Below are 24,546 nucleotides of genomic sequence, written 5' to 3'. Positions count from 1 at the left end.
CCCAAATATTGCCATTTGAAGCTAGATTTATTATCAGTACTGTTATTGCTGGTATTGTTACTTACAATAATTATGTATCTACAAGAAGAATAAATTAATCTCATCACTCGTCTGGCATTAAAGAAAAAAATAAAAAGAAAAACTTTTCATAAATACAGCTCTGGAAAAAAAATGAGACCACTTAAAAATGATGGGTTTCTTTTTAATTTTCTTGAATTTTTGCATCAGGAGTGGCATAAAGTTAACCAAAATCAGTGTGTATGACTGGTGGAGGAAAACATAATGCCAAGATTCATAAAAACTGTGATTAAAAACCACCAGGGTTATTGCACCAAATACTGATTTCTGAACTCCTAAAACTTTATTAATATAAACTAGTTTTCTTTGCATTATTTGAGGTCTGAAAGCTCTGCATCTTTTTTTTCAGCCATTTTTCATTTTCTACAAATAAATGCTCTAAATGGCAATATTTTTATTTTGAATTTGGGAAAAATGTTGTTTGCAGTTTATAGAATAAAAAAACAATTTTCACTTTATTTAAACATATAGCTATACATAGCAAAATCAGAGAAACTAATTCAGAAACTGAAGTGCTCTCTTAATTTCTCCAGATCTGTAAGCAATTTTGATTAATGGATACTTTGAACTTAATAAGTGCTTGAGCCCCCACATATTGTAGCTTAAAGCTATATTTATTATCAGTATTGTTATTGCTGTTGTTGTTACCTATAATCCCTTTTCTATAACTAAATTAAATACAATTATGGTCTTTTAAACTGTTTTAACTATTCTTTTTATATGAATGAATGAAAAGTTCTTTCACCATCTGAAATACTTTATACTTTGAACTTGTAATAATAGGGCCTGGTGGTCAGAAACATTGTCCTGAGGTTATCAGGCGTATAACACATGGTCGGGTTTGGCCTCACCAGACCCAGGCTGTGTTTCCAACCACTGAGCGGAGAGGTAGAGCATGGAAGGAAAAGGCATGGAAATAATAGTGTGATGTGGATACGTTTACAAAGAACCACATCCAGCTTGAGGAAAGAGAGAGAGAGAGAGAGAGAGAGAACAGGAAAGACTGTACTGGGCTGCTTTAAAACCAGCAAGCAAGAGAGCACAAAAATCAGCTCAACTTAAACTTTTAGAAGTGTAGTTACTGTCATTTACTGTCATAAACAGCATCACTGCAGTATTTAGCATGTAGTTAATGGTATAATGTTTTTATAGTTTTTAGTGGTTTTATATCTCCTTAATATTTGCTTTTTTCTACAAATCAATATATTTCAAGTTTAAATAAAGTTTAAATAACTGGTTGTAATGTAAAAAAAATCAGAAACACAAAAAATCACTTTCTTGTGACAAATCAAGACTGTATGGACATATTTCCATCAAATCCATAATATCATGATAAAATTATACTTTTTCCTTTTAAAAACTTGATATGGTTTGAAATAAGTATATTAGAATTCACAATTTTAACAGATTTATGTTTTTATTTAACTGATGTGGTGGTGAAAAAAGTGACAAAAAACATTAATATGACATAAGTCATATGAATATTTAATATAAAATCAAACTACAGCTCCAGAAAAGAGATAAACCCCACGGAACCCTTTTTTAATGGAATCAAGAGAAAGATTGATGATCAAAAGCTGAACTGCTTGAACGTTTCAGGCCAGGAGTATAAGGCATAAGGTCACCCAAAAGCAGTGTGTAAGACTGGTGGAGGAGAACCAAGGCGCATGAATGCTGTGATTACAAATCAGGGTTATTCCACCAAATATTGATTTCTGAACTCTTAAACATTAGTATTGTTGTTTCTAAATGAATTTGAACTTGAATTAATGATTTTTTGCATTATTTGAGGTCTAAAGGTGCATCTTTTTAATTACTTAGTTAATTTCTCATTTTCTTTAAAATTTAAACGTCTTTATTACAATAATTTAATTTGGAATTTGGGATGAATCTTGTCAGTAGTTTATAGAATAAAACAAGTATGTTTATTTTATTCAAACATAAACCTATAAATAGCAAAATCAGATCAGATCAGGTCTCTTACAATTTTTCAAAGCTGTATATGTTGTTTTTTTTCCTGCTATATAGTCTCACCCCACCAGTTTGCCCCCACATTCACCCCTCTACCTTCTTTCCATCCACCTTTCCTTCTCTCCATCTCTCTCTCTCTGGTTAATGCTGGGCCTCAGCCAGTAAAAACATTTCTACTGGTTCATTCTCTGCCTCCTGATTAGCTCCAGCAGACGCGACTCTCCTAAAAAACTTAGTTCTGTTTCTAAAGTGCATCCTGATGCCTTCATTAGCAAAACAAACAAGTGGGACCTGTGCTCTTAGTGTTTGATGTTTGAAATGAATTAGATGATAGGATTGAATAAATAGGGGACGGAATAAAGTGGTGGCCATTTATAGCTATCAGGCCTTCATATCTTCGAGGTGGGAAAAAACAAGCTGGGAGTTCAAAACAGGCTTGAATATTTGGGGGAAACCAGGCACGTTAATTTTCATCAGGCACATATGCTTGTAGTTAATAATATTTACTTTGCATTGATTGGCTTTGGCTGCAGAGAAGTTCCAAAACTTTCAAAGCTTATTTTCCACTTTTCCCTAAGTGTCTTTCCAATGTTTTCTCTTCTATTTTTCCCTTTAAAAATCTTTAAATCAAAACTCTGAATGAAAGTTTACTTAAGCCTGACCTCCATCACAAAATCATGCCAGGGAATTCAAGAGAAAGCCTCTTAATGCCCTCTGACAGACAACATTAGGCCATGCATCAAAGAAACGACGGAGAAAAAACACTATTTAACACCATCCGCCTGCAGACCACAGGGTTTAAATGGGTGGGTGGATGGGCCGAACGCTTTCGGAAGAATTCACCATATAAATATGCTGAGAAAAAAAAAAAAAAAGCAGAAGAAATTATAGCATCAAGATGATCGAGCAACATGTGCAAGCGTTCAGCGCTGACCTTGGTCAACAGTTTCCAGCTTAAATGTTTATAATAATCCGTCGTAGCGCTGTCAGGTTTGTGGACCATCTGAAATGCACGAGTTTATAAAATCTGCAGGCACAATAAACAGGCGTACGCATGCAGAGAGAGGAGGGGGGGGGGGGGGGGGGGTTGGGTGCTGGTAGAGTCTGGCGTGAGTCGAGGTTAGACAGATCTATACTTCAAGAAATGAAGGAAAATTACGAATAATTAGTTTCATTGTCTTTTTTTGTCCAAAAGTGAAATGACATCCACTTCCTGGAATTCTAATCTCCAGTTAGAGCTGGGTGATATTGTAAAAACTTAAAAATGATTTTACCAAATTGAAAACCTCTGAAATATAATCAAGAGGAAGATGGACGATCACAAGCCATCAAACCACCAAACTGAACTGCTTGAAATTTTGCACCAGGAGTGAAGGCATAAAGTCATTCAAAAGCAGTGTGTAAGACTGGTGGAGGAGAACATGATGCCAAGATGCCTGAAAACTGTGATTAAAAACCAGGGTTATTCCACCAAATATGATTGATTGAATATGAATGATTTCTGAACTCCGAAAACTTTTTCCTTGCATTATTTGAGGTCTGAAAGCTTTGCATCTTTCTTGCAAATAAATGCTCTAAGTGACAATACAATGTTAATTTTATTCAAACATAAACGTATAAATAGCAAAATCAATGAAACTGTTTCAGAAACATGAGTCACAGAGTCATTCTTGATTACGATTTTTTGTTCATACAGCACAATTTAAAATGATGCACAAGCTATTGTTTCCTTTACATTGTTTTCTACTTACAAGTAGTAAACCCCCTTCAACCATACACACAGCTTTTATATTAAACCATTATTTATTTGCAGAACATTAGAAATGGCTGAATAAACAAAAAAAGATGCAGAGCTTTCAAACCTCAAATAATGCAAAGAAAACAAGCTCATATTCATAAAGCGAAATTAATATTTGGTGGAATAACCCTGGTTTTAGTCACAGTTTTCATGCACATTGGCATGTTCTTCTCCACCAGTCTTACACACTGCTTTTGGATAACTTTATGCCACTCCTGGTGCAAAAATTCAAGCAGTTCAGTTTGGTTTGATGGCTTGTGATCATCTATCTTCCTCTTGTTTATATTCCAGAGGTTTTCAATTTGGTAAAATCAAAGAAACTCATCATTTTTAGGTGGTCTCTCTAGCTATTAGAGAACCTATACAGGGTTCAACCTTCGTGCTTTACCGATGGAACAAAGCATTGCTTCAGAAAGCAGATGGAACGGAATCACTATCTTGTCCGTGTGTGTTTTTGTGTGTATTTGTGAGACACGATAGTGAAGCTCGTGTAGCCTCGAGGAGCATCAGACAAAGTATCACCTCCGCCTGAGAGACAGTCCTTTCCGGTTTCCGCCGCTTCACCAACCTGCTGCAGCCTCAGGCTACCCACCACCCATCCATCCAGCTCCCCAACACTCTACACCGCACCGCGCTACACAACCCCGCTCACAACACCGACCCTGCGGGAGGAAAAGTCCTCACACCTGGAAGCTGGAACCTGATAGTGGACTGAGATTGTGTCACTTGCTAATGAAGTCTAGGACGGTCAAAAGGAAGGAAACTCTGAAATTTCAGCTGGAGGATTTCCAGAAACCTGTTCGCTTGTTACCCAAAATAACAAACATCCTGAAAGCTGAAGGTCTGAAGATGATACGTGCTATGCTTCCTGTAGAACATTGGATTCAGTCAAATGAAACTGTTTTGTTAGATGTTCTGCTAATTTCTGTCAAAGCCTGACCATAGACAGTGGAGATCATCACCCAGAACAACTGAGAGAAGAAAGACAGGTGAGAGCTCCTGAATCTAATACACTTCTGGAGTCTTGGGTTATGTTCATCTGATTACTGTATATTTTGTACTATAAGGTGCACTCATAATCCTTTAATTTTCCCAAAAATCATCAGTGGGCCTTATAATCCAGTGCTCCTTATGTATGAATTCTACCAGTCAGGTATTAAGGAGCAGTAAAGCCACTCTGCTGAAGTGCAGCGTTATACAGAAGTTTCAGTTTAGTTCTTAAGCAATATTAGCATTAGCCGCTAAGCATGCCAAGCTTACTAGCTCTTTTGTCATTTAGAGTTAAGTACTATCGGCCTGTACATTGAAATCTGGAAATCTAAGCTTACTGTGAATAAACGGAAGTGCATTACTCACCCAAATAAAAAGTTTTCCGGAGAAAAATCTGTGTAGATTAACATCCAGCGCTCGTTTGACTTTAAAGATTTTTTTTTTTTTTTTTAAGAATTACAGTTTTGTTTACTTAGCTTTATTTATTTATTAAAATAACTATCTGCACATGGTAAGATCAGATTTGGGTGTTTGGGAAAAAAAATCATTTCAGGTTCTACCTAATAAAGCCAGCTGAGAGAATTAGACAAGAGTGGGCAAATTTGGCATTAAAGAAAAAGATGCTACTTTGATAAAATATTAAATAAGAAGGGGCATGTAAACTTAATTTACATTAATTAATTAATTTGAGCGTCCAAAGCACCCAGACAAATCTGAATGCAAATGTATGTCAAATATCTTCCAAATGTGGTTTGGACCAGATTAAAAATAAAAAATCAATCTGGATACAATCTAAATATTTAAATAACTGTACCCTTATACCTGGGATGGCAGCCTAAATATAGTTTTTGTCTGTACAAATGTGGATGGATACAATAGAACACTAGCAGTTTACCTTCAAACATTTTGCAAGAAAATATATATAAAAAGAGAAAAAAGGTAATGCTTCCATCCACTAAAGTAAAGAGAAGAAATGTCTGTTGATGAGATTCACTATGATAAAGAGCACGTCTGAAACAGCAGAATGGAGGGGTTTAACTTGGTCTTTGCTTTCAGCAGAATCATCTACACAGAAACTAAGGGCTGAAATCTCCAACCCAACTAAACTGGGAGCACAAACCCACCAGACAGTTCTGGGAGAGCAGAACAGAGACATTTTTCAGACAAGCTACAGATTAGCCACTAATCACGCTAGCTCCTTTGCTGTTCAGAGGCGAGTATATCGGACTGTCGGGTGTCTAATGCTTTTACTCACCCAAATAAACAGTTTTCAGGAGAGAAATCTGTGTAGATTAACATCCAGCACTCGTTAAACTCGTCTGACTCGTCTGAAATGTTTTTTTTTTTTTTTAAGAATTACAGTTTTGTTTACTGTTTACTTAACTTAGCTTTAATGGATGCCTTATGTATGAAAATAGACCAAAAAATAGATGTTTATTGATCCGCCTTATAATCCAGTGCACCTTATAGTGCGAAAAATACGTTAAGATGTTTTTTTTTTCATTTTGAAAACATGCAAAAACTCAAAAACTATTTTTTTAGCTGCTGATCCCAGCAGGCCACCAACATCAATGTACATTAATTTCAGGTTAAATGTTGGTCATGACGTCAGATGACTAACATTTTATGTCAGGGTAATGTCTAATACTGTTACGTGCCTGCAGGGATCTTACAACTTGCCTAAAACGGTATGTTTCCAAGCATGAAAGTGTCTACTGAGTAGGCCTGGACAATAATTCGATATCGGTATTTATCGCGATAAGAAATGTTTCAATAACGGTGATATCAGTTTTGTGGTATATCGATATGTATTATTTACAGAATCACGGACAGGCGTTTTTTACTGGCGTCAGCTCGCCGCAGAGCTCAACACATTCAGCCCCCATAGCTGGGCTACGTCAGTGCGTGATGACGTAACCACACAGGCACGTAGCCAAACAGGCTAGGCTAGGCAAGGCTAGATTAAAATGGCTAGGCTCGGGTCCGCTTCGCTACGCAGCAAAAATGTCTCGCGCTGGAGCCAAACGGAGCCGGGACGAGCGGATCCAAGGCTAAGGTAGACTCGGTTCGGTCGGCCCCGGATCCTCGAGGCCGGCCGCGGGTCCGCTCGCTCGGCCGTGGGTCCTCGAGGCCGGCCGCGGGTCCGCTCGCTCGGCCGTGGGTCCGCTCGCTCGGCCGTGGGTCCGCTCGCGGGTCCTCGAGGCCGGCCGCGGGTCCGCTCGCGGGTCCTCGAGGCCGGCCGCGGGTCCGCTCGCTCGGCCGCGGGTCCTCGAGGCCGGCCGTGGGTCCGCTCGCGGGTCCTCAAGGCCGCTGCGGGTCCGCTCGCGGGTCCTCGAGGCCGGCCGCGGGTCCGCTCGCTCGCTCGCGGGTCCTCGAGGCCGGCCGCGGGTCCGCTCCCTTGCCGCTTTGCTGCAAATTGTGCCGGAGAGTGCAGCCGACCAGCAGCGGTAATGTTAATACATCTAATCTGTTCCACCACTTCAAGCAACTCTTGAAGCAATTTTTCTTATACTGACTCAAGCACTTTTATAGCTTATGTTGTAACTAAGTTATTCATAGTTGATAAAGCCTGTAGGTTTGTTTATTTGACGGGAAAATCTTGTTGCTTTTATGTATATAAAGGCTTCTTGTATTCTATATCCTAGTTGAAACACTTTTGTTTTAATCTGTTAAATTTGTTCACAAAGAATAAGAAGTTCTGCCTCTGTTGTAATTTATATTTTTATTGGTAATAGTTATATAGGCTTATGTTTGACAGGGATGTCATGTTATTATTTTGCTATATGCAAATAATATTGAGCATTGATTTATTTTGACTACTTTTATTTCTAAAGTATTAAAGTTTTTGTGAAAGGAGGTTTCAAAGACTTAAATAAAATTTTCAGACAGTAGTAGGTACAGATTTCCATTAGATAGATAGATAGATGTGCATATAATGAGGGTATCTGATGCCAGCAATACAAAAAGTGCAAATACACAGTTATATAATAATTTAAATCCGCAGTGCTGCAGGGATTGCAGGGCTTCTTAGCAGTTTTCTGAGGCCTTCAAAGTATTTATATCAATATCGAAATTATATCGTATCGACCGAAATTTAAGGAATATATCGTGATATAAATTTTGGCCATATCGTCCAGCACTACTACTGAGTATAATAAAGTAATTTATCTCAACCAACCTTTCCTCCATGCGAACCCAGAGGTCGTTGAACTGCCGGTGGCGCTGCTTCTTCTGCTTGTTGCGCCGTTTCTTCTTCAGCTTGCGCTCCACCTTCTCCAGCAGCTCCAAGCTGTCCGGGAGCAGCAAGTGGGGTAGAGGATCCTCCTCCTCCAGGGGGCGCCACTCTCGATCTTCATGCAGAAACTCTTCATTTTGAGACTCAGCATCAAACACGTCGCCCTCCTTGTTCGGGTTAGACCTGCGGCCGCTGTGGAGGGTGATGAAGAAGGATTAGAAACAGACAGAAGCGCTTTCAGAAGGTTTCAGAGAATGGGTTTTCCAAACAGAAATGAAGCATGGTCCTGAAGCTGATTACGCAATCACTGGGAATTTTCCTGTGGAAATCCTTTTTAATCTGGGAGTGTGTGTAATTGATCTCTGGAAAAAACTGGCATGGTATGTTCCAGTGTAATTGGAGTTGGTTGAACAGGAACTAGTTGAAGTGGAATGGATGGGGTTTGTGCAAGAGTCACTTAAACTACAGGTCAAAAGTTTTAGAACACCCCCAGGTCTTTTTCCCTGTTTATTTTTGCCATTTACACTGTTCAGGTAGAATAAATATCGTTGCTGTCCAATGAAAAACAAGTAAAACAGTAACTTTATAGGAGAGAAAAAAACCTTCTAAACTTTCAATGAAAGTCAGTGTAAAAAGTTGGTCCTTATCAAGAAATTTTGGAATTTTTGGAATTTTGGTTGGATGGTGACAATATTCTGGGATGGTACCAAATCTAGTGAATTTATATGGTACAAAAGTTAGCAGTAAACTTTAAAGAAATTATTTTACAAATTGAAAAATGAACTTCAAACGGCAAAAAACTGTACATTGTAAAAAAAGGCATGTTTTTTAGGAAACGAATCTAAAGGTATTTAACAATGAAAATGGACTGAGCTTTAGAAATGGATGAAAGACTTTTGTCTATTGTCTACTGCAGCATTCACAAACAGCACAATTTCATTATCTTTCATCATCATAATAACCATAAAAACACACAGAGAAACACAAAGAACTCTGTAACTAATAGAAGTAGAAGTATTTTCAGTGAGTACTGTTTTCTACACCTTTAAAAGACTCTTGGAAACTGGAGAAGGAAACTTCTACAGGAAGAGTCACGTCTGGCTGACCCACATGGAAACAGCTTTAGCCTTTAGCTCAGCTTAACATGACTGGACTAAGACTCAGTTTCAGGTGTGACAGGTGAAGTTAAAACTGCAATAAAGACATTGTTAAGATCACAAAATAAAAAAGCAGCAAAAAATAGGGGTGATCTAAAGCTTTTGACTATGGTAGTGTAGTGCGGTTGAGTTTCCAACCAGATATATATTTCAGTATTATTAGTTTGAGCGGAAACACTGAGAACATTCTCTCTCTTTCTCTCTGTCTCTTTCAACAATGCTGTGTGAATACGGACAGTATTATCTATTTTCTCCATTAAAAACATTAAGACTGCCTTAATTCTCTGAGGTTTGTATATTTTTACGCAGCGGGTTTGATGAAGCGGAATCTTGGTTTTCTGGAGATAAAACGGGAGCATCTGTTTCTGATGAAAGCTCAATCTGGCTCTGATAGACGTCTTCAATGACGCACATACATGTGGCTTCAAATAGTGTCTGAAACATTACAGGAATCTATTATAGCAGCAATGGTGCAAATAAGCTGGGAAGCCAAACCTCCTCCTCCGTCTTGCTGGTGCATTTTTATAATGGAACTTTCCGGACCTCAGGCTTCTAGTGTCTCCTCCAATCTGGCAACCCATCCATTTCATAAATATGTGTGTGTGTGTGTGTACTATATGTGTGTGTAATGTGTGTATGAGTAAGAGAGGGAGGAAAAGAGAGAAAAAAGAGAAAGAGAGAGGTGAGGTGAAACAGCCCTCCACCCTTGTCCACTGCCTGCATATTCTGCAGTATGACGGTTTGATAAAGTGAGAAGATTGTTTTTCTCGGGTGTGTAATCTCTCTGGCCTCCAGGCATATTGTGCGCGTGTTGATGAGCGAGGGGGGGATGAAACGGAGGAGAAAGCAGAACGGAGAGATGAACTGATTGCGTTATCTGATTACAAGGCAGAGATAGCCACCCAGAAGCAGGGAGAGAGAACGAGGCAGAGCGTGCAAATTCTCCCCAAAACACAAATTCCACGGCTTTACGACCTCCGAGATTTAAAGGAAGGTTCATGCTCTAAATGATACACTGAGATTTAAGCATCGCGCCCCAGTGCTTCCACTACTTTTTACGACCTTTAAGGACTTCACATTAAGATTTATTTGTTCCTTGTTGTAAACTTTATTTCCAGTGTGTAACAGCGGCTTTATTGTGTGAGTTAGGGTCTGTAGCCGGGTGCACTAAACCTGTCGCTCAGAGGGAGGAGTGAGAAACGAGATACGGCAGATAGAGCTGGACATCGCGTATAAGAAGGACATTGTGACAACCTTAATATACTGTATGTTTTTTTTTAAAACCTAGTTTCAGAATAAACAGCATTTTGAATGGAGAAAATTTTAAAGATTCAATTAAAAGAAAAATATAGGCCTTTCCTCAATACGGAGTACAGAAGTTTGGACTCCTATACTTCAACTCTCGAGGACAGGAAGACGCAGGACTTTTATTGTGTTATTGGAACAGCTGCGTACTTAATGACATCACTCTTTCAGGGGAACGAAAAGTGTTGTTCCAACAACATAGAGGCACATTTTAACATAGTCGCTTCTTTAACAAATAAAGCACATATCTGAAATTGAATCACTACATTTTGAAAATTACTTCAAACACCTCAGTGTGATGCATCAAAGTGTTTGGCTACTCTGTTTATATATATATATATATATATATATATATATATATATATATATATATATATATATATATATATTTTTTTTTTTTTTTTTTTTTTTTTTTATTTTACATTATTTTTGAATTTACATGATTTTAGAAGAAACTAGGAATAAGCAGGTGTCTTGGCAGGTGTCCACAATGTGGACAAATACCACATGGACATACCAATGTCCACATTGTGTCCATGTGTAATATCCCACAAACACTGTATCAACTGTTAAGCTTGGGGGTGGTAGTTACAAGTTTTCAGGCTCACCAGTTTTGGAACTGGTAGATAACACAAAATAGGTGTAATAATTTAAGTAGAAGAACAGATTTAGAATTATTCATTTATTAACTTCCAACCATCTGTTAGCTCTTGCTGCTAAATGAGATCAAATCCTCACAGTTCCAATGCTCAGAAAATATTTTTTAACCCTTGTGTGGTGTTCATATTTTTGTTACTCGTTTACTTTGTTACTTGTATTTAATTCAGAAAAATTAAGCAATTTTATATTAAAATGCTTTACACATGCTTGCTTTACCTAACTTGCAAGCAATATAAACAGCTTAGATGGTTAATATTTGCCCTTTACCTTTCTTATGTTACATTTCTTTCAAAAAGTGCTACTCTTTTTTATTAGTTTTTTAATAAAATGTAAAAGAAAATGAATTAAACTCAAGATATGAGTAGAAAATTTGTGTAGTTTCAAATTTACAAACGAAGCAATGTTTATTAGCCCTTGGCCAAACATACTGTATGTAATATAAATGTGCGTGTGTGTGTGTGGGGGGTGGGGTGTACAGTGTGTGTTTATCAAAAATGTGATTTGATATATGTTTTTCACAAAAAAATGAGCCAATGCCAATGAGTTTGAGTTAGAAAAAATATTGTGTTAGTATCATTTGATGAAAAATGAAAATGAACACCACACAAGGGTTAATCCATTTTAATGCCATTGATTTTGGAAGAAACAGTAATCAAGCAGGTGTCCCAATATTTTTGTCTATATATGTAACACAGCTCACAATGAGCATCCATCCCTGTCCTTCTGCCTTCTTTCCAGCATCTGTTCAACACAGAATATTAAAGTTACCTGCTAATAGATGCATCAGCTGCTGTTAGATCTGTAAGATTTACAGTAAAAACAGTTAGTAGTGATGTTTAACGACCTCCGTCCCTCACAGTCTGCCCTTTATTCCCCTGCTCTAAAATCAAGCAGCACGTTTCAGGTTGTGAAAGCTTTGTAAAGGAGTTATTGCGAGCGCTGTGCACAATGGCTCCATTCTGGCTCAGCACTGGAGACCCTGGGGACCCTCTGCAGTTGATTATGTGGACCGGCCTATTCAGGCAAGCATGGACTTGCTGGTCTGTACCCTCTGCCCACAAGGAGGCATTTTCATCCAGTCAGAGAGCGAGAGAGAGAGCGAGAGAGAGAGAGAGAGAGAGAGAGAGAGACTGCTGCCCTGAACCTGAGCTCACAGGGACTGTTTCAGGAGGGACAATAGCTCATACGAATATTAAACACCTAACATGTTAGAGACAGTTCAGAGCGGCGTATTAAACTAGTGTAACTATTAAAGAGATTAATAGAAATGTATATACAGTACTATGTAACTGTTTTAGGCACCTGTGGGAATTTCAGTAAAAGGAAAAGCTTCTTATATGTGCAGTAAGTGTTTATTAGCTCAGTAAAACACTAACTCAGCCTTACAATAAATACAAACAGCAATTTTACAAAAAGCAGACCTTTTACAGCCCTGTTTTCCTTAAAATATCTCCTAATGTCTCCTCATCTGAGTTTAATAGAGTTATTTCTAGTTCTCATCATATTAATCAACAACTGGTTTGGTAAATTGGTAAATCAGGTGAGCTGCTGATGGAACTGAACAGATACACATGCTGACTGAGGAGCATCCAGGAGAAATCTGGAACTACACTTTGTTCTACAGCTTCACAGGCTCACAGGATATAACATATTTAGTTAAAAATGAGAATTCCTTGTTATGTTTTACTGTATGTATGTTTTTTTGCATCTGTTCAAATCATATGTGATGCTTTTTTCAGGTTAAAACACTCATAATGCTGAGATAAATGGATTAGTATAATTTGCTTTGGTGCCTAAAACTTTTGCACAGTACTGTATATATATATATATATATATATATATATATATATATATATATATATATATATATATATATATAGTGCTGTGAACAAGTATTTGACCTGTTACAGATTTCTGTACCACTTTAAATGAAGACTATGTCATAAAAGGTTCATAAATAGTTTATAGAGCAGTTTATTAATGGTTGTAAATACTTAGTTGGAACACTTTTAATTGGCAACAGTGAGCTGCCATTCACCAAATAATAATTCCACATTCATTTATACTCCAAAACCTCAGGTTTTTCTGGATGCTGATCTTCCTTTGTCTTTTATATCAGTCAGCAAGTCAGCATTAACATATCTAATGAAATAATACGTAATCAGCCTGTTTAGTCATTTAATATGTTAGTATACACCACATTATGATTGCTGTGTAAATAAATAACATTATTAACAGATATGTTAATGATGACTGATGGGTTGCGTATCGTGCAGCTGGATCTAGGGCATGTTGGTGCCCTAGATCCATCTTTGATAGCTCAAAACCCACGAAAAGGCATGTACTAATTATCCTAAATAATCATAGGTGTGTTTTGGGCATAACATGAAATAAATCAGTGTGTCACTTGTCATTCTATTTAAGAGTCAGGTGCATCTGACTTTGGCGCTTTTGTATATTAACAGCGCAGCGCTTTGCCCGTCTCAGTAGGGTATACTGACCTGCACGTTCACGCTGTGAACGATGAGTTATATTTTACTAGACACACCCAGCCCTGATTACTGCCAGACCTGTGGAATTAAAAATCCCTTAAATACAACCTTTCTTAATACATGAAGAAGATAAAAGATCTCAAAAAGCAACTCAGTATGCCCTGATCTGAAGAAATGCAAGAATAAGTGAGATCTATCAGTCTGGAAAAGCTTTGTGACTCCATGGTGAACCATGGTGAGAGCTATTGTTTGGGACTGTCTCTTTAAGGTCAATCGTAATAATTCAACAATAATAAAGAAACTGGGTAAAAATGGTATCTATTAGAAAATACCAAGGCAAAAAACACAGCTCACATTTACCAACAAACAACCTGATTATCTCCAATAATTTTGGGAAAATAGGTTGTTATTAGGTTTAGGGGTCAATTTTCAACTTTCTCACATAGGGGCAGGTTGGTTTAAATAGCTTTTTTCCTTTAATAAATCAAATAAATAATTTTTTAAACACTTATTTGCTTTTTATATTTACTCATATTATCTTTGTCTGGTATTGAAATGTATTTGATCATCTGAAAAATGTAAAAATCTGTAAAAAGACAAATATTTTTTCACAGATCTGTATCTGTAAATGTCTATATGTCTTGCTTTGAAAAACTAAAAAACGTGAACTGTTGGCTATAAAGACTCTTTAAAGAAGTTAAACTCAGGCCCAGGACTCTGATCTCACTCTATAAATACTGCCACCCTGACACGCGGTTTATTTATGCAGCCGTATCTCCACCATCGCAGGTCCAAATGGCGCAATTAGGTGATTAGCGGATTACAGTTCGCTGCTGCCTTTAAACATTTGGCGGTTGACTTGCTGACTGGTCGACTCGAGCCAAGCCGGTTCAGCGAGTAATCGGTGGATCCAGCTCTGAGCTCGTCTTTGATGACGGACGGAGATGTGGACAACCGCGGAAAAACAAAAAGGGGCTTATTATCAGGCAAATTTTTCAATTATTCACAGGCCAAACGTTCTTCAGGCGAGCCTGAACATAACTCAACATCTGTTTCGGGCCTGCGGGATGAAATCGCATCAACATCAGCGCACACTTGCTCGCAAAAATGATTTCCATTTGATATCCAGTCGGCGAGGACGGAGAGGGAGGAGAAAATAAATAAACAAACTCGCAGGCCTTCGGGCGCCAGCTAGCAATGTAGTGGCACATGTAAGCTTACACCTTTTTTACAGGGATGAAATATGCCTGGAAATTTCACAGGACTAGATTTATAAATTAAATTTGTGGCATAAGTGTGGCTGCCCTCTTTTCTCCACCTCATTCTTTGTGCATTACCGCTGTAACAAGAGGAAGATGCAGTGCTCTGGATATTCTGTACAGATTTAATTGGCTAAAAACTATGAAGATGAATAAGTGACAAATTGAAAAGTAAAAACTACCATGAAAAAATGCATTGTATTCCCAAACTAACACGCAGAACAAGCGCCAAAATGAAATGCAAAACCACCATTACATTACATTTCACTGCACTTGATCTCTTTATTGAAAAACAATACACAAGAATTAATATTTTCCAATTTTAAATTACTGAATTGTGTGAAAATTGCACAGAAATTCCTTAAAATGCGATCAGCTCAATTGCATTGTATTCCACTGTGTGGCACTGTGAATATTCAAAAGCAAATCACAATGCACAGGATTGCATATAATCATGCATTTGATTTTAAAAATGTAAATTCTTGTTTATTTTTTTTCAATAAAGCGATCAAGTGCAGTGAAATGTAATATAATAGTGGTTTTGAATTTAATATATAAATTCTGACATGTATTCTGCATGTTAGTGAGGAAAAGTAATGCATCTTGTGGATTGCATTTCCTTTTTTCCATGATAGTGTTTTTCAATTTGGCACTAGGGGTGGGCAATATTATATCGTATACAATATATCGTGACACAGAAATATCATGATATTAAAAATCCATATCGTGATAATAGGGCTGTTCTGTCTTAAAAGTAGTCTATTATTTACTGTGAAGCTTTAGGTGTATTTAATGTATAATTGTTTCAGTTTGCAGTTTATATGCATGCACTAAATATTCTGCAATATTATTTGCTGCATTATATTATTTTATGCTATATTATTTATTTTGCCACATTATGATTATTCTATTATACTATAATCCTGAAATTAATTAATTATTTTAGTTTTCCTATATCGCCAGTAACATCGTTATCATACCCTGAAATATCGTGATATTATTTTAGAGCCATATCGCCCACCCCTACTTGGCACTAATTCCTCTCCATGAAAAAACACTAACATAGAAGCTCAACAAAATAGTATCAATGCTGCTCATACTGTTGCATCGTTTTTCTATAATATATGTTTCAGCAGTGGTGACAGGCCCACATTCACCCTCCCTCCTACTAATAAAAATAATACCATCAAGGAATCCAATGAAATAAAGTGCACATCGTGCTCTGTAAACTCAATTTAATCAGTTTATTACCTTTACACAAACTAGGTTACCCACAATGCTAACAGCCAGGCTCAGTAGTGTTGGAGCCTTGGGCTTGGTAAGGTTGGAGTGGGTTAGCCACTGCACTAAAAGTTTGGCTTAGTAGGGTTCGAGTCAGATAGCCAGTATGCTAACAGCTGGGCTCAATAGGGTGGTTGGAGCATATTAGCTGTGATGCTAACAGTTGGAATCAGCAGGGTTGGACCTGTGATGCTAACAAACACGGCATCTGGACTCAGCAGAGTTTGTAGCGAGTTCAATTGTACTTATAATGCTTGGAACCGTCTATTTTTCATCTTATGGATACAATCTGTACAGGACTACGATAGTAACATGAGCTTACGTGAGATCATTTGGCTGATGCATTCGTTTGTTCGTCAAAATATTGTCTGCCTTTCTCAGTGTAAAGTCTTTCTGTGGTCTCTAGATGCTTTTAATGTTATGTAGTCAGATTTCATGACATTTCCTTAATTGGAAAATGTATGTAGCGGAAAACGTTGTGCTGGAAAACATAAGAGCACAGCATGTTTGAAACAGCATACTCCCACTGCAGTGAGTTTAGGATTGGGACTTGGAACAAAAGCCAAACGCGAAACAAAGAGTTGTACAAAAGGGCGAACTTCAGGAACATTTGTTTTTAGCCCTGGAGCGCTGTAAGTGGAGGTCAGTAATAGGTGCTTTTCTGGAGAATATAACTTACATTAAAAGAAACCCATAGGCAATTGAAAAGCATACAGTGTCTTTAGAGCACCTTGTGGTGGTGGTGGAGCTCTGAAAGTGTGAGAGTGTGTGCGTGAGTGTGTGTATGAGCCGAGCGGTATCTCATTATTACCTGTAAATGGGCTGTCCGGCCGGTGTGTGCTCCACCTCATAGCCTTCGCTCCTCAGAACATCAATCACTGTGTTGTTCCCCAAGAAGTGACCTGCAATACAAACACTGTCCTGGTCAGTTTTCTTCTTTTCCGTACTCAAGAACTCCAACACACACACAAACTCACACACAAATAGCCTAAAGTGCACAAGGCGGCCCTGGCACGTCCTCTATTCCCCTGCGTAACTGGATACAGTGCATGAGCGATGACACACATTGGCTCAATATTTCACAATCCCGGCCTTAACAACCAGCCTGAATAAACACACGTTTGTGCTTGTCACTGTACAGGAAGTGAGTGTTTGACATGGGCGCCACAGTCAGAGCTGGCTCTAGCCTCCGATTCTCCTGGATACAATGGAGCAGGTAAATAACACCCAAAGCCCTTCAGCCTACCTGTCCATGGGAGATTCCCTACAATTCCAGCTATAGTATGGAGTAAGCTTTGTGTCCTTTTTAGCCAAATCCGGTCATACTGCAGAGAACGCAGAAAATTCACTTTTATAGTTAATATTCAATACCTCAGGTTGATATCGTTCATCATAGTGCTTAGGACAGTAATAAATATCATTATATGGTTCATTAATGTCTTAACTAATTATTAATTAGTTAATTAGACACAAGTAAAGACATTATTAGACATTACTCAATATAATGAATGGAGACATTCATTTATTAAAAAATATGTCCAAAATATGTCCACAAATTTGTGGACACTCCTTCTGTGAATGCTACATTTAGCTACTTTCAATGGCACGCATTGTTGACACAGATATGCTACTGCACTCACAGTTTGAAAAAGTCCATACTAGGCATGCACTGAATATTTGGCAACCAAAATTATTTAGACAAACATAGAAAGTGTTTTCTTTGTTTTTTTGCTTTTATTTAGGTTAATTTAGGTTACAGTGGTTGCAGTGATTGGTCTACAGTATTGACAATGTTGATTTTAAACATTTGTCAACTCCAAATTTCATTTTTGAAAAATCTGCTAATTCTGTTGGGGACAGAAACAACAAACTTCAATGGTAGAAAATGTGTCAAAATGAATAAAATACCTGGAAAATACTGTGTTTGCACAGTATCAATACTGTATCAATATAATACAATATCAATACTGCAAAATATTGATATTTGGTGTCCAGAATTTTAATTACGATGCATCCCTAGTCCTAGTCAAAATAACTCAGAACTCAGATAAACAGGAGTGTGTTATGGGTAATAAAACTGTGTTTTCTAGAACAGGGGTTCCCAGCCTTTTGCAAATATTTTTGCTGTTTAAAACCAAATACAGCAAATCAATCAGCTTCATAGCTTTCCGTTTCTGCGCACGTGAAGTGCTAGTAATAGGTACTCGCTGCTGTATTTTTTTTGTTCAGATTTATGCTTAATTTCTCGGCTTACTGTCAGAAATACAGTGGCTTTTAGATCCAGCTTTAGGTCTTTTGTTGTCAAAGACCCTGTTTTTAACCATTTATTATGTGTAAAATGAATAATACAGAACAACCATATTAATTCACTCAGACTCTTATTAATAATGGAACTAGCTTGTTAAGCTCTTGAGACCCTGTGTCCTCATATGTGTTCATTACATTCTTCCTCTCTGCACCATGATACCTAATTTTTTAAACGCTGAGATACTGGCCTCATATAGAGACACTGCCCGTACATCTAGTGGTCACATGACAACATTACACTCAATTGATTAAAAACAAGATAGTGGGAATCTCAGTCAAAAGTTTCTACAGCCAGTCTAGACCAAAACATGCGCCAGGTAAAAATTCTCTCCAATTTTTTATGTTTGAAACTAGAATATTTACTTACTGTAGAAAGACCCAAATGGCAAGAATCATTTTACAAAGGGTTAATGTAGGTCCCTCTAATCAGAAATAGCTACGGAAAATTTTAATGCACGCCATGCAAAAGTCAGAGTCTCAGGAGGTTAATCTACTAGCTAGCCTGCTCTGCTTGTCATGTGACTGAACTACACCAAACTAATCGATGAAAAATTAACTAAATGTCTGTCTTACAAAATAGAAAACAAACAAATAATGAGATACAGCTGCAAGTACTTCTAGTACTTTTGGGCTGAGTCTTTGGGGAGTTGAGGATAAGAAACATCTCAACCTCATTAATGCAATCAAATCCTTGCAGCAATGCTTCAGGATCTAATGAAGAAGTAAAGACAGTTACTCCATCAAAAGCAGAATATACTCTTTTGTTAATACCCATTTTCAGCATGTTCTTTTTTCGATTAGTCAACAATTATTTCTGCCATGTCCTGCATCTCTAAAAACAATAAAAACAGCTGAACATGAGGTTTAAAAGGCATTCAAATGTCTATACTTAGTTTAAACATGGGAAGTAGTAAATGTAGTAAGTAAATATGTAATCTGTTGTGTTTGGGCACTTTTGGAAACTGTGTTTAAACTTTTAAACTGTGTGAGTGAGCCATTTACCCATCTCCCATCGCCCTTCTGTCCCCAGCACTTTGTATATATAATGCAGTATTTTTACGAATTAACGATTAGTCGACAATGAAATTTGTAGTCAAATTTAAAATCAAAATTGTCGATTATATCGACTAATCGTTGCAGCCCTATGTAGATGGAGTGTTTAATTGCTACACCTTAAATAACTAGCGTGTGCACATATGGACATTAGAAAGAGGAGCAGAAGAATGAATAATACACTCAGACAAGTCAATTTATCTGAATAATAAACACCAGCCTAATCCCTGAGGGAAATAACTGCTGGTTTAATAATAAGCAGAGAAAGCTGTTTACAAAGCTCTACAAAGCTCTGAAGCTAAATCATCTCTGAGCAGAAGGGCCGCTGTGGCCCCGGCTGCAGTCTGCAGGCTCTGTACGGGGACGGTTCTGAGGGCCCGGCTGTGGCCCGGTTTGCGTGGGTCAGTCGGCAGGCCGGATGAAAGACTGGGCTTTTGTTTTCATGGCGCTGAGATGCACGGCTGATCTGCTCTGAACAAAGCAGCCCCCTTTCCTTTGTGTGGAGAAGGAGGGAGTGGAGACCCCTCCACACGGCAACCTGAACCCACAATGCATCACTTCACCTTGTGGAGCAACCGGGGGGGCCTTAACACAGGCCATACAGACCACTGGATTTACCCAACAAAACTTTCTCTCACTTCTTCTCTCTCTCTCTGTCTTTCTCTTGCTCTTCATTCTCTCAATATGCTTCCTTATCTTTCTTCTACTCTCTTTTTCAGTCTCTCTCTCTTTTCCACTGTCTCCCGCTTTCTCTCTCTACTCTCTCCCTATCCTTTCTTCTCTCACTTCTTCTCACTTACACTTTTCCATTACTTCTTCTCTCTATCTTGCTCACTATCTCTCTCTCTCTTTCAGTCTCTCTCTCCCTATCCTTTCTTTTCTCACTTCTTATCACTTACAATTTCCCATTACTTATCTTCTTTGTCTTGCTCACTATATCTCTCTCTCTCTTTCAGTCTCTCTCTTTCTATCCTTTCTTCTCTCACTTCTTCTCACTTCCACTTTTCCATTACTTCTTCTCTCTGTCTTGCTCACTGTCTCTCTCTCTCTTTCAGTCTCTCTCTCCCTATCCTTTCTTCTCTCACTTCTTCTCACTTACACTTTTCCATTACTTCTTCTCTCTGTCTCTCTCTCTCTTTCAGTCTCTCTCTCTCCCTATCCTTTCTTCTCTCACTTCTTCTCACTTCCACTTTTCCATTACTTCTTCTCTCTGTCTTGCTCACTGTCTCTCTCTCTCTTTCAGTCTCTCTCTCTCCCTATCCTTTCTTCTCTCACTTCTTCTCACTTACACTTTTCCATTACTTCTTCTCTCTGTCTCTCTCTCTCTCTCAGTCTCTCTCTCCCTATCCTATCATCTCTCACTTCTTCTCACTTACACTTTTCCATTACTTCTCTCTGTCTCTCTCTCTCTCAGTCTCTCTCTCCCTATCCTATCATCTCTCACTTCTTCTCACTTACACTTTTCCATTACTTCGTCTCTCTGTCTTGCTCACTATCTCTCTCTCTCTTTCAGTCTCTCTCTTTCTATCCTTTCTTCTCTCACTTCTTCTCACTTCCACTTTTCCATTACTTCTTCTCTCTGTCTTGCTCACTATCTCTCTCTCTCTCTTTCAGTCTCTCTCTCTCACACTCTCTCTCTTTATCCTTCCTTTTTTCTCTCCCTACCTTTCTTGCCCTATTCTCTCTCCACCATCTCACTATTCTTTCTTATCTCTCTCACACTCTCCTCCTCTCTCTCTCTCTCCTATTTTCTCTCTACCGTCTCACTATTCTTTCTCATCTCTCTCACTCTCTCTCCTCCTCCTCTCTCTCTCTCTTACTCTCTCTTGCTCCATACCCCTTATTTTCTCTCTCCTTCTCTCTCTCACTTTCTCTCCTCTCTCTCTCTCTCTCTCTCTCTCTCTCTCTATTTCTCAAACACACACTAATATTTGCAGCACTATTACAGCTCTGCTGTCCTGTTGACTGACCCACACCACACAGGCCACAACCTGGCTCTCAGCTCTTCACCCTGGAGCAGAGCGCACTGTGATGATGTGTGTCTAGAGAAGTTAGTGCTATTATAGATAAGCAAATATTGAAATCTTTAGGAGCTTTTAGTAGGACTGGGCAAAAAAAGCTTAAAAATATATATTTTTTATTGTAAAAAGATATAGAAAAAAACATATAGAAATGGTTGAAATATGATTACTCAATTATTGAATATTATACTAATATAATTCATTAGCTGATTGATTGACTATCATTAGGATTACAGTTTTGCCTCCTTTTCCTTTTCCACCACCACCATTCTAATTTGTTGTATGAAGCTCCATCCAGTACTTTTGGAGTTCAGGATGAGGTGGGGTTTTAAACAGCAAAAATTTTGACCTTACTAAAAGCTTATACACACAAAGTAAGAGTCTGACGTATTTTCTGCCTCCTGGGCTCTGTTTTTCTCCAAAATGTTGCCTACTTCATGCTCATTTGTTTGGTCTACAGAAATAATGGAAGATAATGGAGCTCTGATTCATCAGTCTGACGCATCTGGGCAATGGAGAAAGAGCAGGCTCAGATTTTGGTCAGTTTTGGACTCAGTGTGATTAGGTCTTTGTGCTCTCGTCACTGAGTGCAATCAAATTTTCACAGCAATGCTCTGGAATCTAGTAGAAATTCTTCTCTGGTCAGTAGAAGCAGTTACTCCAACAAAAGTTGGATAAACTCTTTTTTTTTAATACCCTTGATTTCTGTGGAAACAATGAATGAGCAGGTGGCCCAACAATTTTTTTTGTCCATGTAGAGTATTTTAAAGTTTATTGCTGTGTTTCTAATCACTGTTGCATAAGAATTCTACTTTTCTGTGTGAAATTCTGTATCTCTGAGTATTTTATTTTGTTTATTTATAAAATACTGTACAATGTAAAGAGTAATATTACACTCAACAACCACTCATACTCTGTTTTTAAAATGAATATATCATTTATTGCACATTTTAAGTGTATTTTCTATTTTTATTTTACTTTATGTTGTGTATATTCCATGTTCTTTCTGTATACTTATAGGGATCATGCAAGTTTTTAATATCAGTGCAATATTGCGTATTTTCAGCTGAGGGAACATTGAGAGATAAAGAATAGAGAGATAAAAACAAGAATATGGGTAACTCTCTCTCTACACACGGCAGCAAGAGATACATAGAGAGGAGTTGATGCAAAAGGGGACAAATAAGACCACAATTAACAGTATTTTTTTCCCTTTCCCATCTCTACTGCTTTCCAATACTACTGCTTTTAATTTAAAAGAGACAATCTTAGGTACTGCTGCTTTAATTACACAAAACATGCTGCGATTTTTTTCCCACAAATCCAGTGTGTGATGTTTATAAAAAAAGACGCTCCTGCTGCAGGTTTAATATCTGTATCTCGCTGCAGTTTGATCTAAGTGAATAATGAATACCACTTTCCCCCATTATAATGAGACTATAAAGTATTTGGGCTCCACACGCAGAGCACAGCTGATGCTGATTAATGAGGGGCTTTAGGTGAGTCAGACAGAAGGGAAGCTCCGAGCGTTTGTGCTTTGAGACTTATCCTTTAAGCCTTTTCTCTGTTACTGATCACTGACTGCTAGACCTCACACTTGCATTCCTGCAGCTTTCCCAGTGACAGATCAGAACAACACTATTCAAAGGCTGTTAGTGAAAGCTGCTTTTATAAGAACAACAGTTTGGCTGATTCTTTTATAGTAGTTAACATTAGGATTTGGGCAGCAGCTGGAGCTGGTTTCGGTTTAGTGCTGTAACACTATAAAAGGGCAACTTTCCACCTGAACCTACTGAAGGAGTCCAACGATAACACTGCTCATATCAAAGCATCACAAGCTACAATCTTAATCATTGTCACGCTTTTTCGGTGCTCATATTGGAAAGGCCCCTCGGTGACAGATATTTGGCACCAAATATCACACCCAAACCTTTAGTACATCCCAGAGCAGAAAGCTGATCTTCCATTAGTGAATAACGCGGGTCATGAATTCAACCGTTCGCTTTTTCCACTATTAATCTGGACACACAGGCCAAAGTGGATGGGTTGTTGGAGTGAAGGGAGGTAAAAGGGTGCCAATCAAAACGCTGCCTGTAGGGGGTGACAGAAGAGATATTTTCCCAATCAGTGGGAGCCTGAACTCGGCCACCGCTCACTCAACTATGACTGGCTCCTCCACGTTCAACACGCTCTCAGCTCCATCCAGGCCCATAACCAATAACCAACAAAGAAGCAGATACTGATTTCTTAGGCCACTCCAGGACTTCTTCCACTCTTCAGTCACTTCCATTCGTGTGTAACAACTCAGCTCAGCTTTGCATTTACTCAAAAGGCAGTGAAGGGTCTTGGAGTTCGTCTAGGACTTATTCTTCTAATCAGTTCTAATCAGGGCTTGAAATATAGTTTTCAAACTCAAATAAAGAGACAATTGAATCAGATTTGAACCTTATGGTTTGATATGCATATGATACAATGAAGGAAAGAACAGAACAGAACAATTCTTATAGAATTTAAACAGAAAGTTTAAATGAAAGCTACAATCTGCTCCATCTAGCACTGTATCGTGTGGTAGTGTTAATTATGCTACGTTCAATTTAGCAAAGTTACAAATCTCAGTTACAGGAGCATCTCAAAAAATGTGAATATCATTGAAAATTTTACAGCACTTCATGCTTCCCTCTGCTGACAACTTTTATAGAGATGCAGATTTCATTTTCCAGCAGTAGTTGGAAAACTTCCCACACTGTTAAAAGTACCCATTGGTCTTATTATATATAATATTCTAATTTTCTGAGATATTGATTTTTCGGTTTTCATTGGCTGTAAGCCATAATCAACAACAATAAACTAAATAAACATTTTAAAAAGATCACTCCGTGTTTAATACATCTATATAATATATGAGTTTCACATTTTGATCTGAATTACAGAAATTCAAA

General features: G+C 38.0%; 1 protein-coding gene across 1 annotated transcript in view; it reads right to left on the bottom strand.

Moving 5' to 3' along the window:
• The window catches only part of trabd2a (TraB domain containing 2A), a 121,564-nt gene that overhangs the window by 4,564 nt on the left and 92,454 nt on the right, over positions 1-24,546 (bottom strand). The window contains exons 5-6 of the mRNA XM_022668810.2: positions 17,038-17,128; positions 8,016-8,264 (exon numbers count right to left, since the gene is read on the bottom strand). Of these exons, the coding sequence (XP_022524531.2) occupies positions 8,016-8,264; positions 17,038-17,128 (340 nt within the window). The remainder of the gene's footprint in view (positions 1-8,015; positions 8,265-17,037; positions 17,129-24,546) is intronic.

This window comes from Astyanax mexicanus, chromosome 1 (assembly GCF_023375975.1).
Source record: "Astyanax mexicanus isolate ESR-SI-001 chromosome 1, AstMex3_surface, whole genome shotgun sequence".
Taxonomy (NCBI): Eukaryota; Metazoa; Chordata; class Actinopteri; order Characiformes; family Acestrorhamphidae; genus Astyanax; species Astyanax mexicanus.
Note: the sequence above shows the minus strand (reverse complement) of the source record. Positions and strands in the feature narration are given on the sequence as shown.